The 17,392-nt window shown below is 39.9% G+C and overlaps 1 protein-coding gene across 2 annotated transcripts in view; it reads left to right on the top strand.

The window, feature by feature from the left end:
- Positions 1-17,392, top strand: part of RNF17 (ring finger protein 17) — a 3,936,714-nt gene that overhangs the window by 2,420,415 nt on the left and 1,498,907 nt on the right. For both annotated transcript variants that reach the window (XM_044073290.1, XM_044073289.1), the window contains one exon: positions 7,310-7,632. In XM_044073290.1, the coding sequence (XP_043929225.1) occupies positions 7,310-7,632 (323 nt within the window). The remainder of the gene's footprint in view (positions 1-7,309; positions 7,633-17,392) is intronic.

Here is a 17,392-nt window from a genome sequence, read left to right as displayed (position 1 = left end):
TCAAGATTTAGAGTTCATAGCAGCCCTTCTAAATACTCAAACTTCAACAGCTTCTTTTCTCCCAGTAAGATTAAAGAAAATCAGAGTTCAGGTACAAAAGTTAATCGGCAACAGGAAAGTAACAACTCATCTAGTCCTTCAGACACTGAGAACAGTGTCTGCAGCTATTACTCTAGTTCCATTAGCAAGATGCCACATGAGGATACTACAGTGGTTGCTAGTGTCTCAGTGTTCAATGTTATACCAACCCATGTTGGACCTTATTTTGATCACCAATCTTTGCTTAAAAGATTTAGCTTGGTGGATCCAGTCCGAAGATATTCTTCTAGACCACCCTTTTGTCCTACCACAACCCAAGCCATAGTGACCACGGATGCCTCACAGATGGGCTGGGGGGCATTATCTGGGCAAATACAGAGGCCAACTTTGCGTATCAGTGTACTTGGAGCTAAGGGCAGTGCTTTTAGTGTTGCAAGCATTTCAGATTGCTCTTCCTTCAGGAACAGTTGTGATTCAGACAGACAATATGTCAGTGGTTTGGTATATCAACAAACAGGGAGGAACCAAATATTACCCCTTTTGTCAAGAAACTGTCAGAGTGTGCTAGTGGGTGATCTCTTCCAGATGCTTTCTGATAGCAGCACACATTCCGGGGAGTTCCAGTGTGACAGGAGATAAACTAAGAAGGTGTATTCTCCTACCTCATGAGTGGTCTCTCAATCCGAAGGTGACAGGATTTTCCATCAGTGGGGCCAGCCTTGCTGAGACCTGTTTGCCTCTCTCCTAAAACAAGAAGTGCAGCAGCTACTTTGCCCTGATTCTCCCCCTCTGCGGGAGTCACCGAGAGATGCTGTTCTACACAGTTGGCACTGCAGACTTCTATACGCCTTTACCCTAATTCCTCTAATCCTGAAATTCCAATAGAAAGCAATCAGACTGAAAAGCAAAGTAATCCTCATTGCACCTTATTGACCTCGACTGATATGGTTCCCCTTTCTTTGGTCTTATCTGATTAAACAGCCTTGGGTACTGGACCTGGAATCCAGATCTTTTGTCCTACTCAGAGGGATGAATACATCCCACCATCATGAACCTCAGGCTGACAGCTGGGTTTTTCCAGTTCCATTAATAGCCAGGCTTTCGTTGCTGTCTTCCCAGGTAAGTTATATTATCTTAGCTACGCATAAGCCAGCTACCCATAATCTTTAAAGTTGTAAATGAGAGATTTACTTTTTGGCCCATCAGTAAGATGCTAGAATTTTTAGCTTCACTTTTTATGCAGGCACTTCACAGTCTACCATCAAAATTCAGTTAGCAGCTATTTCTGATTTTCATAATGGTTTTGTAAGATCCTCCTTGGTTTCTCATAAGCTTTGCAAAGCCTTCTTTCTTTATATATAAAGCTTATCATTTTGCTCATGTTTTATACTGACTGCTGCATCATAGTAGTAGCTGGTATCATGATTATTCATAGAGGTGTATGCAGCTGTACCATCTTCATGTCATGATTCTAGAGGTCTAGCGCAGCTGTTCAGTCTTGAAGATACTGTCGAATGCAAAGTTTATACTAGAAATTGCAATGATGTTCTTCATCTCACATTGCTGCAGTCCTTACACTTGGGTAGTCCGCTGTCCTCGGTCGGCCCGAATATCAAAGTATAAGGCTGACGTCGGTCAAGGCGCATTTGACTGACATCAGGACGTCAGGGTACAAATGCGCATGACCGACGTCATATCCTCAGTCTTTTTTGCCGCATGGTCCGATGCAGAAGCAGCATTGCAAGTGCCGGTTGGCGTTCTGAAATTTTTCGATTTCGGAGTTTCAGACCGAGTCAAAGTTGGCTAACTACCCCGTTGGGGAATATTTTAGTTTTTTCTTGCCTCAGTGGTTTACCGGATGTCAGAAAAAGTGAATAATTGTATTTCTTGTGGGAAACAGATACCGCATAGAGACTATCATACTTTGTGTATTCCTTGTTTAGGGCCTGAGCACGACGTTGTTGGGTGTCGCTCTTGTGCTAGATTCAATAAGCGCACTATAAAGAGAAGGTTAGATTGTGCCAGGTTAGTCTTCGGGAAGCGGTGCAATTATAAAATGCCGTCGGATGCTCCGATGCCCGCTTCTTCGAAGAAGCGCAAGGACAAAGCAGTTAAGCCTAGGCTAGAAGAACCGTCCGTACCGGTTCTTTAGAGGTGTCGGTGGAGCCGGTGGTTCCACCGGAGGTTTCTTTGGGATCCCAGGGAGAGACTTTGTTATTGCAGGATGTGGCCTCTCAGGAGGCAGGTCAGGCTGATGGGGCTTCTCAGGTTACTATACTCCCCTCCCTTCCTAGGGTGGTTAGGCCCTCTCCTTCTGTTTCCAAGGCTTCTCCCAGAGGCAGGCCAGGTTTAGCTTCAGTTGGTGTCAACCTAGTTCTTCAGGAACTGTGCCCAAGAAGCATATGCTTAAAATGGCAGAAGATTTGATTACTTTGATTAGGGTTCTTTGCCCCTCCTGATAAGAGACCTAGGGTGGAGCCTGAGCTAGGAGTTTTGAGCAGGCTTCGGATGTTTCAGAGTCTTCGGCTGAAGACTTGCAGGAGTATTCCCCTTATTCTGATTCTGATGTGGATGATTCTACTCCTTCTGCTTCTCCTCCTGAGGATTTTTCTTTTTCAGAAACTCTTCATTCCATGAGGGAGCATTTTAAGTGGGAAGGTCAGGACTTCTCTGATTCCAGGAAAAGGCTTAGGGAATTTTTGTTTTTACCCCAGCATAGGCCTTTGGCTATACCTCCTGTTTTGGATGTGGTGGAAGATGTTTTTACAGAGGCTTCTCTTAATCCTGATTCTTTGCCTCCTGCGCCTGTTAAACCGAATAGGTATTACAGGGTGCCTGAAGCTCATAAGTATCTTTTTAAGAGTCCTAGGGCAGACCCAGAAACTGTTAATCAGGGGCCTAAAGGTGTTAAGGCTTCTGTTGTCAAGAATCCGGTTCCTACAGATAAAGAGGCCAGGGCCTTGGATAGATGGGGAAAGAAAGTTTATACTTCTTCCACTCTAGCTATGAGGGCTTTGAATTGCCAGTTTCACATGTTGAAATACCAAAACTATCTCCTTTCACAATTGAAGTCTAAGGTTGATGCTCTGGCGGAAGGTATTGATTGTAAAGAGTTACAAGATTTAGTACATGTTTCTGAACAGGTGGGTAAGCATTCTTTGCAATGTGGTTTTGATGCTGTACAGGCCTCGTCTAGGGTGGCTGCCACTGGGTCAGTTCTTCGCAGGCACGCCTGGCTGAGGGATCAGAATTTATCTGACCATGTTAAAACAAGGATTTTAGATGCTCCTTTACAATCTGATGTGTTGTTCGGTTCTCCTGTTGAGGCAGTTTTAAAGAAAATGGAAGACAAGGCTAAGTCTATGCAGACTGTTAAAGATTTTTTGCAGGTTCAGCCTCCAAAGTTTAGTAGAAATTGGCCTACTAAGGGGTGGACGTATCCTTCTTATGATTCCCAGTCTAGGGGTAGATCTAGATGTGGTAGGGGCAGAGCTCAGGGCTCTTTCAGGCCTAGAACAGGGAGTTCTCCTGCACAGTCTTCGGGTGAGGGCAGGGGTCAGTCCTTTCGTAAACAGACCCAATGACCTACCTTTTCAGCTGCCAGAGCCTTCTCGTCTGGCAGCACCTTTGGGAGGAAGGTTGGCACTTTTCAAAGAAAATTGGAGTTTAATTACCCAAGACAGATGGGTATTGGATATCATACACCACGGTTACAGGTTTTATTTCCATACCTTGCCTCCTTTCAAAGGCATGCCAGACGTTCCTCCTCAACAAAGAATAGAGGCTCACAAGCAAATTTCTCTCTTACTCCAAATAGGGGCCATACAGCCGGTCCCTATGCCAGAAGTGGGCCTAGGATTTTATTCTCGCCTGTTCCTAGTACCGAAGAAAGGGAACACGTGGAGACCAATTTTGGACTTATCTATCCTCAACACTTATCTGGACATTCCCAAGTTCAAAATGTTGACGTTACAGCAGCTTTTACCTCTGCTGGGCAAAGATCATTGGATGGTAACTTTGGATCTCAAGGAGGCTTATCTTCATGTTCCTATCAGACTGAGTTGCAGGAAGTATCTGCGTTTTCGAGCTGGGACTTCTCATTATCAGTTCTCTACATTGCCCTTTGGCTTATCTACTGCGCCCAGAGTGTTCACGAAAGTTCTGGCTCCAGTGATCGCTTTCCTCAGGTTAAAAGGAATACAGATCTATCCTTATTTGGACGATTGCCTGATTCTGGCTCAAGGAAGGGACGGGCTTCTTCATCATTTGGATTATGTGATAGCAGTGCTAAGATGCCTGGGGTATTCTGTGAACGAAATAAAGTCCAGTCTAGTACCCTCTCAGGACATGTGCTTTCTGGGTGTGAGACTGAATACAGCATCCCAGATGGCCTTTTTGACCCCGGACAAACAAAAGAATCTTTCCCTTTACTTTCATCAGTTGTCACATCAGTCCAGGCTGACTGCAAGGACAGTCCTTCAAGCCTTGGGGTTCATGGCATCTTGTATTCTGGTGCTTCCCAATGCCAAACTGCATATGAGGAAGCTACAATGGTATCTCAAAAATGTATGGACACAGCACTGCCAGGATTTGGACACTGTCATTCAAAATAATACCTTGCATTCAAAAGGAATTGTTGTGGTGGGCTCAGGAATGTCACCTAAACAAGGGACTCTCTGTGACCCGGCCAGAGGCGAGTCAGATTCTAACGACAGATGCCTCAGACAAAGCTTGGGGAGCTCATCTGAATGGAAAGTGGATACAAGACAAGTGGCCTGCCAGACTACAACATCTACATATCAACTTGAAAGAGATGTTAGCAGTCCAGTTTGCATTAATAGCTTTCAAGGATTTACTTCTTCCAGGGCAGGTGTTGATTCTAACAGACAACACAACTGTCATGTTGTACATAAACAAGCAAGGCGGAACACATTCTTATCCTCTATGCAGGCAAGCAATGATTTTGTGGGAGACTGCTCTCAGTTTACAGCTAAATCTTCAGGCAAGGTTTCTGCCGGGAGCACAGAACTCCTTAGCAGATGTGTTGAGCAGACAAATTATGGATCCCCACGAGTGGAAATTGGATCCTCATGTATTTCAGAAATTGACAGTGTCATGGGGAACTCCAGACATAGATCTGTTCGCTTCTCCACTAAACCACCAGCTGCCAAAGTTTTGCACAAAAAGGTTTCATCCCACAGCTTGGAAAGTGGATGCTCTTTCTTTCAATTGGAGCAATCTTCATGTGTATGCCTTTCCGCCTCTGCCTCTCCTCCCAAAGGTACTACTAAAGGCCAGACAAGACAAGCCAAGGATGATTTTGATAGCTCCAGATTGGCCTCGACAGCATTGGTACCCATTACTGAGAAGCCTGGTACGGAAGCCTCCATGGCCTTTGCCTTGATTCCACACCTGTTGTCTCAGGAGGACAGTCATTTGCTCAATGTCAAGCTTCACTCTCTGCACCTAACAGCCTGGCATATTCTGTTTTGAACCATAGTGGGCCTCCACTTCCACAGCAAGTTTTGAATGTTATTTTGGAAGCTAGAAGGCCTAGTACAAGGAAAGTGTACGCAGATAAATGGAAGAGATTTTTATTTTGGAGTGCAGCAAAGGATTTTGATGTTTCTGAGCCTAATTTAAGTGTGGCTCTTCAATATCTTACTGAGTTACTGGACAAAGGTTTGTCCTTCTCTTCTATTAAGGTTCATGCTGCAGCAATTTCGGCTCACTATGATTGTGACCCACCATTGTTTTCTCATCCTTTGTTCAACCAATTTCTTAGAGGGGCAAAGAATATAAGACCCCCACGAAGAGCTCCTACTCCTGCTTGGGATCTCAATTTTGTGTTGGAGAAACTCACTCTACAACCTTTTGAGCCTGCAGCTACTACTGAATTAAAGTTTTTATCATGGAAGACTGCTTTTTTGTTGGCTATTACCTCTGCAAGAAGGGTTTCTGAGTTGCAGGCCCTTATGGCGGTTGAACCTTTCTTAATTTTCCATAAGGATAGGGTATCTTTACGTACTAATCCTTCCTTTATGCCTAAAGTGGTTTCTAGTGTGGCTTTAAACCAAACTATTCATTTGCCTACTTTTTATGCAAATCCCCAAAATAAAGGGGAAAAGATTTTGCACACTTTAGATGTACACAGGCAGCTGCGATATTATTTGAGCAGAACTAAAGGGTTCAGGCAGTCTCAGCAGTTATTTGTTTCTTTTGCTTTGAGTTCTCAGGGCAAGCCTGTGTCAAAACAAACTATTTCTAAGTGGATTAGGTTTTGCATTGCTTTCTGTTATTCCCATCATGGCAAGGAGATTCCAGCTGGGATTAGGCCTCATTCCACTAGGGCTACTGCCACTTCGACAGCTTTGTGAGGCGGGGGGGCAACTAAGGATATTTTGGAGGCAGCTACTTGGAGTTCAGTGCATACTTTCTCTAGGCATTATCACCTACCACTTTACTCTAAATCCAGGTCTGGTTTTGCCACTGCTGTTTTGCAGGGCATTTTGGCAGCTCCTGCTTCCTTATAGTTTGGCCATCCTCCCTTACCTCTGCTTTGGGATTCTACCCAAGTGTAAGGACTGCAGCAATGTGAGATGAAGAACATAGTACAGTTTTGTACCTACCATAAATGTAGATGTTCAAGATCCACATTGCTGCAGTCCAATTTACCCTCCCTCCTTCCCTCTGTAGTTAGAGGCGGTTGTGTGGGTTGGGTTGTCAATATGATGTATATTGTATATATTGTACATATTTTTAGTGCTAGGATGGTTGGTTGTTTGTTTGCTGTCTTTTGGTTTTGACCTTTATTTTTAGGGTCTTCTGACATCTGGGGCAAGAAAAGACTGAGGATATGACGTCGGTCATGCGCATTTGTACCCTGACGTCCTGATGTCAGTCAAATGCGCCTTGACCGACGTCAGCCTTATACTTTGATATTCGGGCCGACCGAGGACAGCGGACTACCCAAGTGTAAGGACTGCAGCAATGTGGATCTTCGAACATCTACATTTATGGTAGGTACAAAACTGTACTTTCTTAGGTCATTCTAGCCATGATTTTTTACAGTTGTCTTTTAAAGTATAAAAGTAGTGCAAGCAAGTAGCACATGTCATTTTAATTTTGATGTTGATCTATTTTAAAATATGGGCAATAAGATTTATTTTAAATTGCTTGAGTTTTAAAACTTAGAATGTCACGAATTGTGTATGTCTTGAAATGTTTAATTTAGCATTTTGTAAACTAGTATTCTACTTGTTTTTGTAAGGATTTCCAGTCTTAAACATGATGGGCAAGAACATAAAGAAGATGCAGAAAAATCCTGCAAGGAGAGTGATGATAGAAAAGAGATTGCTGATGATAAAATTGTGCTTGACCACAGAGATACTGCAGAAAGTACTGTGACAGAAAAAATTCAAGTTATTAGTCCTGTCGATACATGCAACTTGGCTGACACAAGCATTCAGAAGTTTGCAACTGAAAAGTTTCAGGTGTATAAACCTCCAGTCATCCCTGATTCTTCATTTATCCCAGCAACTGTGAGCTTTGTTGGAGATGATGGAACTATCTATGTAATACAAAAGAGTCTTGGTAAGTATAAATGTAACATCTTTGAATCTGATTGGTGGATTATCGTTGGGTTTTATCCTGTCTTCTATTCCATTTTTTTTTTCCAGAAACACTCTCACTTTGAGCTGTATGTTTACTGTGATGTAATATACTGCAATACAGAAACACACTTAGGCACCGAGGCCTTTTTTTGTTTGTTTGCATAATTTGCCTTTTGATCTGGACTTGCATCTTTGTAGATTTCCAGTCCTGCTGTCTAAAACATCAAAACCTTCAACAGTTTGTGTGGTCACTAAATAGTGAGGGAAGACCTACACTGTCATTGTCCCATCCACCTGTAATGATAACCTTATGTGAAGCATTCCTGTATGAGCCCCCACTGACATCAAGGACAAAAATGTATCCCTAAATTGCTGCCAGGAGGATGAATGGTAGTTGCAAGTTCCCATCTCAGAGATTGGCAAGAGGATTCTGTGCAGAGTTCCTGGCCCTTGCCAAAGCACTATCAAAAGGCCAAGAAAATGGAGGCCAGGCCTCAAGTTAAAATCTTTTGAATGATATTTTATTCCTGAAATAACTGTCAGCTTTGTGTGGTAAGAGCTATTCTTTAGCAGAAAATTATTCAAGCTTGTATCTTTTCCCAGCTTCAGTGGACAAGGGTTCAAAGGCAGTGCTCCTCAAGCCCCTTCGTGCAGGATGTGTCCCAGGGTATAGACACTGCAGGTCCCACTGTTGATCAGTCAGAGCAAATTAGCGATTCATCTGATACTCTGCAGTGACCCACAGTGTCACCCGGTTGATAACTTGATAGATGCATTGTGGACGGATTACTTTTTTTTCCCAGTTTCAGGTTGAGGAAGGTCTACTTTGTCCACGAGTGGGAGAGTATGTTCTTCAAGACATATAGACTTCACCTTTCCTTTTGAAGCCTCATGTTTGCAGGAATACATACTGTGTAGTATGACTTAATGCTGGCACTAGACTATATAGAGATCACCAAACTCTTTGTCATCTTTGGCAGGCATTATCTAGCTGGTGCCTATTGAATGCTTAACCTCACACACATCAGCTGTATATGCATTTGCTTCTGCTGCAGTGGTAGGGTGTGAGGAATTTTTCCTCAGCTTCCTATGAGAGTCTGAATACACAGAACCCATTAATTTCAAGACAGGTAAGGACACTTGAGTCCCCCCCCCCCCCTTTCACTAGTGTCAGTATGATGCTATTTTCTTTTGGAGAAACCTTGATGCTTTTTAAGTCCTATAAGGACTGGCTTTTGGGCAACAGTGCTTGTTGCTCTCTCTCTCTTTTACAGTATGTTTATTTGCAGTTACAGTGCTTATTGATCGCTTAACATGCATAAGGCATTGGGACTTCTAAGAAAGTGGCTGACTGAGAAGCGCACTTACTGGAGTTCTCCCTTTATGAAAACTGGGAATATGTTAGAAAACGCCAGTAAAATGTATGCATTTCAGGGAAATTTGTTTATTAGCTAGCAGGATTCACTGTTTGAATGTTAGCAAAAAAAAAAAAAAAAATCTGTGAAAAAAGTCACCTAGAAAAAAAGAGGGAAAAGTTGTGGATGAGAAGAACCTCAAGGCTGATCAGCGGGAAGTAGATCTGTGTTCAGTATCAGTGAAAGAGATGGCTTCCAGTATACTTGAAAAAAAAAAAGATGGACCAGACATACTCAGAAGTGTTTAAAATAAGTGCAACTTTTGAAGAATATATTAGAACAAACAAAAATGTAAATAATTGATCCGATAAACTGCTAAGTTTAAATAGGTCAGCAATATAAGTGAAGGAAAGAAAAGTTGAGGCATCAAATGAGTAATTTTTTCAGTAAGCAGTAGATTTATAAGATAAAGCACAAAAAGAAATCTGTTTTCTACAGTACAGTAGAAGTTGGAGGGAGTGGACTGCATTCATTTTGTGAAGGTACAAATAATTAACTGGACTGATGTTTATACAGGAAGATTTGTTAATCAGTAGGTCACTTTGCACTTATGCTCTTAATTTAGCCTCTAGAAGGAAGCTAAAACCCATATTGCTTGAAATGCAGTTATACAAGCAGAAGGATCTGTTTCTGACAAAATTATGCCAAAAAGGAAATGTATAGAACATTGATGACGCTAATGTGTTTATGAAAAAAATTCCTACTCACTTTATACTAGATAAAACATTGATCCCAGTCATTAAGAGTTGTTGTGAAGCTGGTGTGAGATTCAAACTGCTTTACCCAATGGTTTTATTTTTTTCAGGTGTGTCAAAAACATGCATAGAAGGTCTGAATTTTTAAGAGGTAATGTTCTATCAACAGAAGTTCGACCACAGTGGTGTTTTATAGATTCTATATAAGTTAGAGGAGTCCAAAAGGGACTGTAGGATAAACCATTTCTCTTGCCCCAAAAGAAAATGCATGAGCAATAAATAGGGAAGCCAAGGAGCAGAACAGAAGAATTAGGAAAAACTTAGATTCAAACCAGATACCATTTCTGAAACAAGGAGCTGAACAGGATTAAGATAAACTGCAAGGTGACTTTACTGCACAGTGGAAGAACTAGAAAATTAGTCTTACTATGATTTTCTAGAACTAGTGGGAAAATTGAATATGTTGAGTTTTGCTTTATACCAGTCAGAAGTTGAGGTAAGAACCAGAAACGGGTATAGTAAAAGTGTGACTAATAATTCTCATTTCCCTCAGTATTTACCATAATTACTTTAAGCCCACTATGTGCTGTTTATTTTAATATGTGGGAGAGCTTTAATGCATATGAATTTCATGCTGTTTTGGTAGCCCATGGAGGAAGAATAACTACAAGTAAAATAACTTTTCATATGTATGTGTACATAGATATACATGTACATTATATGGGTTCCTGTCAACACTGAAACACATTCCACTGAAAACTCATAAAAAGTATAGAACTGTATAGAGTCATGTAGAATGAATGCGTTGGTATCATTTCTTATAGGAGTTAATAGGGAAGTGAGTGTAGCACAGTATGTGTGAATTGCAATGGTCAGCATCATGTTGTACCCTCTAGATCTGTAGATGTCCATATTTGCTCTTAAACACTGATTCATTCTGTGCGATCATGGAGTTAGTGTTGGTATGTTTGTGTATTTGTGTGTATGTGTGTGTGTGTGTGTATATATATACACACATATATATATATATATATATATATACACACACACACACACACACATGTTAAGGCAGTTGTGGGGAGCAAAGCCCACCCCCCACATGCAGATGCAGAGGGGCTTGTCCCCCATGCAAAAACATGTTTGTAGGATGTATTCTTTTGGATAATGTTTTCATTGTTATGAGTTTTTGGTGATATGGATTCGACCTTATGAGTTTCTGTGTTACAACATAGACCCATGCACACACGCGCGCCCCCCACACCCCCTAACTATGCATACTAACTCCAGGATTGCACTACAGTGGGGAAAAGGACATAGTTGTGGCAGCATGTAGACTACTGTAAAGCAAGTGAAAGGCATATGCCCTTTTCTCCACTGTAGTGCAATCCAGGAGTTAGTATATATAGTTGGGGGGGAGGTGTGGAGAGCGTAGCCCCCCACCTAGTCTGGTTTTATATGGTCCAGTTTACACTTTAGTATGTTGAAATTCAATACTAGCTTATTAGTGTAGCACTTTACCAGACTTCTTGTAGCAATTATTGTAGCACACAAAAGTGCTACCAGCACTAAATATTCTACAAGGAAACAGATCCAGTACTTATTATCAATGCCCAACCCTCCAGGCATGTCTAAAGGTCAGTTCCCTGTACTTGAATTAACCTGGTGAACGTGGGCATCCTGAGGCAATGTAGCAACTGCCTCATGTACACCGAAAACCCTTTCCTCTTACCTTCCAACACTCAGACGTGCGAGAGGTGCACTTGTATATCCAAACTGGAAGCCACACACTCTCCAGCCAAGACCAAAATAGCTGGTCAAGAGGAGAAGTTCAACACTTGCACCACACCACATGGAACATACAGCCCTCTAAAACACACACCAGCACTGCCGTCACATAAAAACACAAACCACACACCTCATTTATTTATTTATTGAGGGTCTCAATAAAACTCTACCCAAACAACAGAGACCTCCAAGGCAGAAACGCACTTGACCACCACAACACAACACTAATCACAAGACACATAACACCCCCTAAACAGTGTGCCACTCAACCAAAGCCCCTAAGGCAAAACAGCATGCCCAACACACTTGTCATAGGTGACTCGATAGTGAGGCACACTGATGTCCCACTCACTAGGTTGAGTAAGGAGAAAGTAACAGTCAGCTGCTTGTCAGGTGCCAGGATCCGCCACATAATGCACACACTCAGGTCCCTCAGCAACAGATACAAATATGACTGTCATTATACATGTGGGTGTGAATGCCCTGAGATGTACCTCCCTGGACTACATGAAAAGAGACATGGAAGAGCTCTCGGATAATGTATCCCAGGCAGGTATTTCCCTAGCCCTGAGCAGCATCCTACCATCACCCAGAATGATACCACAGTGCAAGCAGAAAATGATTGATTTCAGCAATTGACTGTTTCTGGTGTCATTCTAAGGGGATCCAGTATCTGTCTGCCTGGGATGACATGATTGACAGACCTCGATGCTTTGCTAGAGATGGCCTGCATCTGTCTCCCCTGGGCTTTTGGATACTGGCCAAGGCTCTTGCCACCCCTATAGTGCCTTTTTAGGCAGTGTTCTAAAGACCAAATTACCACTGTAACAACTACAAACAAATGCAATCTGAGGGTCATGCTGCTCAACGCTAGAAGTCTTAATCTCAAAATGCACTCGCTTGAAGCACTCCTTAAAATGGAGAATATTGACATTTGTACTGTAACAGAGACCTGGTTCAAGGCTGCAGAAAGCACCCCTGCACTACCAGGCTATAACTGATTCCACACCTTTCGGCCCCAGAACTTGAACCGAAGCTCTAAAGGCGGTGGTGTTTCCATATTCATAAAGGATGCACACACCGCCAGACTGGTAGCCCAATATAACGCATCAGAGATAATTCAGGTGCAGCCGTCGTAGACTGCTGTAGGTCCCCAGCCATGTCCCAAGACTCGCACTCCACGTTCCTATGCACCCTGGAGAATATTAGGGTCCAACCTTACTAGACAGCTTCAACTACTCCTCCATTAACTGGGTAAGGTACTCTTGTAAAAATATGGTAAGAATAAACAAAAACACACCCACTGGAGTAAATGCCTCTTCACAAGCGAATACAATATAAGTAACAAATCCAACAGGTAATAGGAAGAGACAACCACCAAACGCCAAATAATCCAGTCTTGAGAATAAACCAGTCTTAAAAATGAACAGTCAGTCTTTTTATTTCGTGCACAAAGGTGAGCTCTTTCAAAAACCGCTTCATCAGACCATAAAGTTTTCTAACTGCTAAGATGTCTCATTATATACACATCACATGCTAAAAACAATTATTCAGTTGACATTTAAAAATAAAATATATATATATATATATATATATATATATGAGTATATAGCCACTTAATATTGATATATATATGAATCTATTCCCTTTTACAACATCTAATATTGTACTGTATAATATAGATTTAGAATTTATCCTATGTAAAAACGCAACTAATAAAATGCTTCATAACGCATCTACTATTGATATTGCATTTAAATAGCACTCAATAATAAAAATATGTTAGCATATAAAAAACGCCAGGATATATATAAAGATAAAAATATCCTATAGCTATGGTACTATTAATATACTATGAATACATAATTATTCCTAGAAATAACACTAGCTATATATTAGATAGAAAAAATAGATAAATGGTCTATATAGTGGTGTAAACATAGAGGTGAGCATGAATTATATTCGACTGTTGATAGAATTTTTTAAACCACTAGAAGAGAGTTTGATTAAATCCATAATGGATCAACAAGTTTTATATTCTCATTTTCCCACGGCTATTGTTGATAATGCGCTATCTAATGTATTAGATGGTATTCTAATATATGAGAGACGGTTACTACAGCAAAAATGTGATAAATTAGATAGACACACTCAGGATTTCCGACAAGGTCATGTCTTCACCTGGCCGAGGTCAGGCCAAGCCCATAGACAAACTCCAGTCAGTGCCGAGAAAGAAGTTAAATTCTCAGCATCTTTGAACAGTAATGGGACTGAAGGCAGTAATGTGAACAATAGCAATAGGCTTGACCTAGGCAATTTTTCAAATGATAATGATTCTAACCTTTCTGCAAGTAATAAATCAAATCCTAATATGTCTGCAGTTTCTATAATTACTAACTCACAAACAGTGACAATGCCACAGTCCGCCTCAGTGCAGATGGAACTGCCTAGCCCTCCTTGTGATAATGACTTTAATCAGCCCGTTGTGAGACCGAAAAATAATGTAACAGCAGGGTTACACAAAGAACTAATAAAACCAATGGACAAAATAATTACATGGATTTTCGACAATTCCCCCTTCCCGTAGCAGCAGAGAAGGGGGCCAGGAGAGACCGCTCTGCAAGCCGGGGACGACAGAAGCAGAAGCTCTCAATAGAGAGGGAATCAAACCAAACCCTCAAAAAGATGTGGAATCAGACGAAAATTGCTTAGTTTGGAACATTTCACATAGGAAATTAGAAACTGATGAAATGAATGTATTAAATAAGGGTTTGAATTTTATTCCTACTGATTGTAATAGGCTTTCAGATGTATTAACTGACCTTAAAATGTTCACTAGAAATGTTATGTTGGAATACCAGTTTGGGCACAGTGAAATTAACTATAACTATCCTTTTAAAAAACCTAGCGAGTATATACCACATAACCATCCCCTAGTTGAAGCATTTTGTAGTCTGGTAGAGGAGGATGTATATAACTTGTACAATGACGGTCAATTAAACTACATGCATAAGAAAAATAGACACAACCTTAGTTTGAATGAGAGGAAGGCTTTAACAAGACTACAACATGATGATACACGGGTTTTCAGACCTGCAAATAAAGGTGGACCCCTAGTAGTTATGAATAAAACAAGTTACTATAAGGCAATGTTGGATATGCTCAATAATAACACATATTACATTACTATTAATAAAGAGAGGGTAGAGAATATTAAATATACCATTTATAAAACAATAGTTGAACTAGTAGATAGCCATATCATAATCAATGAACTAGCAACATTTTTGGAAGTAGAGTACCCAATGATTCCTATTATTCAAGGAATACCAAAGATTCATAAGGATTGCACAACCCCCACCCCCCCATGAGACCCATCGTCTCTGGTAGGGGATGGTGCACTGAACCTTTTTCTCTGTATGTGGAAAAACAGCTTAGACCTATATTAGATAAGAATAATTCTATACTTAAAGACACTAAGCAATTCTTATCTGATTTATACGATTTCATTAGTAAAACTGAGATGAAACCAAATATGTTATTTGTGACACTCTATGTACAGTCTCTTTTTACCATCATCCCAAACGGTATAGGTATAACTTCCATAAAGGAATGTCATACAAAACATAGTGAATATACAGAACAAAAAGTAGATCTTATTTGTTTGTTCCTGGAGATTATACTCGAGAATAATGTCTTTATTTTTGATGGGAATATATATATCCAACGTGATGGCGTAGTTATGGGCACTTCTTGTGCCAATAGCTGTACCAACATGTTTTTGGCTTTATGGGAAGAGGAAGAACTGTTTCCCAGTGTTTGGTACAAAGAACAGGTTTCTTTCTATCGTCGTTTTGTCGACGATGTTTTTTCCTCTGGGATGGTAGTGCTGATGAATTGGAAAAGAGTATTAGACTAATGAATAGTATGACCACATACCTCAAGTTCACATCTAACTTTTCTGCTACTAAAACAGAATTTTTAGATGCATATGTAGAGAGAGTGATGAACACCTATGTCAATACAGGTGTTTATAGGAAAAAATGCTATAGAAATACACTCCTTCATCGATGCAGCATGCATCCTCAACATATTTTTGGTAACATTATCAAAGGGCAAGGTATGAGAATTTCACGCCTTAATGCAATAGAGGATGGCTACCAACAAGAAATTAATGTCTTTAAAAAAAGACTTTTTAAACGTGGCTATAAATCTTCAGAGATAGAGAATGGTTTACAAAGTATAAACCAACTGAGAGAAAATAGAGCAGCACCATATTATTCTGCTTGTACTCATATTCAGTACCAGCAAAATAGTAGAACCTCATATTTGAAGATACCTATGTTTTATACTGCAGATAATAAGAATATAATGGAAGTTATTAATTATCATTGGCGTATTTTAACTACTGATATGGAATTAAGAAATATTGTTGGGATAGACCAAGGTTTCAATATAAAAATAAACCTAGCCTCAAAAGATTACTTTGCTATTTTTCTGATAAGTACTGTAATGTGAACCATACAAGGACTAATCCCTGTGGAAAATGTAATTTTTGTCCGTATATTAGCGTAGGTGATAGTTTTATACACCCAGATACTGGTCAATATTTTAAATTTCGTGTGTCTGCTGATTGTGTAGCACTATTCATGTGGTTTACTTAGCAGTGTGCCAGGCATGTGTCGGTAAAAGCAATAGGGCTTTCCATACTAGAATGAGAGAACACCTTTATCCCATCAGGGTTGGTTATGTCAGCAATGCTTTAGCCAAACATACATTGGCTCATGGCCATAACATGTCTTCCGTTTCATGGTCATAGATATAGTTTCACCTAAAATAAGGGAAGGCAACATAAGGAATAGCACAGAGAAAAGGGAAATAAACTGGATAATGAGAATAAGGGCAGATAAAGGTAGAGGCCTTAATGAGAGGGCCTCACTTAAACCCATTCTAAGATCTAGACACTTGATTACAAGCTAGTTGTCATACTATAGTATGCTTCATTATAATACACATATAAATATTTATGTTGGAGCACATATTTTCCAGTTTTGTATGTTTACTTTTACTATCAAATGCAGTTTACTATAGTAATAGCAACAGATATAGTGATGTATTCATCGTATATGGTATGAACTGCGAATATAGTAAGCTTTTATATTCATACTTATGTGTCTTAGTAATTTTTCATGTGCCTTTGCATATATAGACCATTTATCTATTTTTTTCTGTTTACTATATATCTAATGTTATTTCTAGGAATAATTATGTATTCATAGTATATTAATAGTACCATAGCTATAGGATATTTTTATCTTTATATATATCCTGGCGTTTTGTATACGCTAACATATTTTTATTATTGAGTGCTATTTAAATGTGATATCAGTAGTAGATGCATTATGAAGCATTTTATTAGTTGCGTTTTTACATAGGATAAATTCTAAATCTATATTATACAGTACAATATTAGATATTGTAAAAGGGAATAGATTCATATATATATATATATATATATATATATATATATATCAATATTAAGTGGCTATATATTCATATATATATATATATATATATATATATATATTTTTTTTTTTTTAAATGTCAATTGAATAATTGTTTTTAGCATGTGATGTGTATATAATGAGACATCTTAGCAGTTAAAAAATGTTATGGTCTGATGAAGCGGTTTGTGAAAGCGCTCACCTCTGTGCACGAAATAAAAAGACTGACGGTTCATTTTTAAGACTGGCTTATTCTCAAGACTGGATTATTTGGCGTTTGGTGGTTGCCTCTTCCTATTATCTGTTGGATTTGTTACTTATCTTGTAAAAATATACTTGGC

Source organism: Protopterus annectens, chromosome 5.part1 (assembly GCF_019279795.1).
Source record: "Protopterus annectens isolate FY-2018-M chromosome 5.part1, PAN1.0, whole genome shotgun sequence".
Classification (NCBI taxonomy): domain Eukaryota; kingdom Metazoa; phylum Chordata; order Ceratodontiformes; family Protopteridae; genus Protopterus; species Protopterus annectens.
Note: the sequence above shows the minus strand (reverse complement) of the source record. Positions and strands in the feature narration are given on the sequence as shown.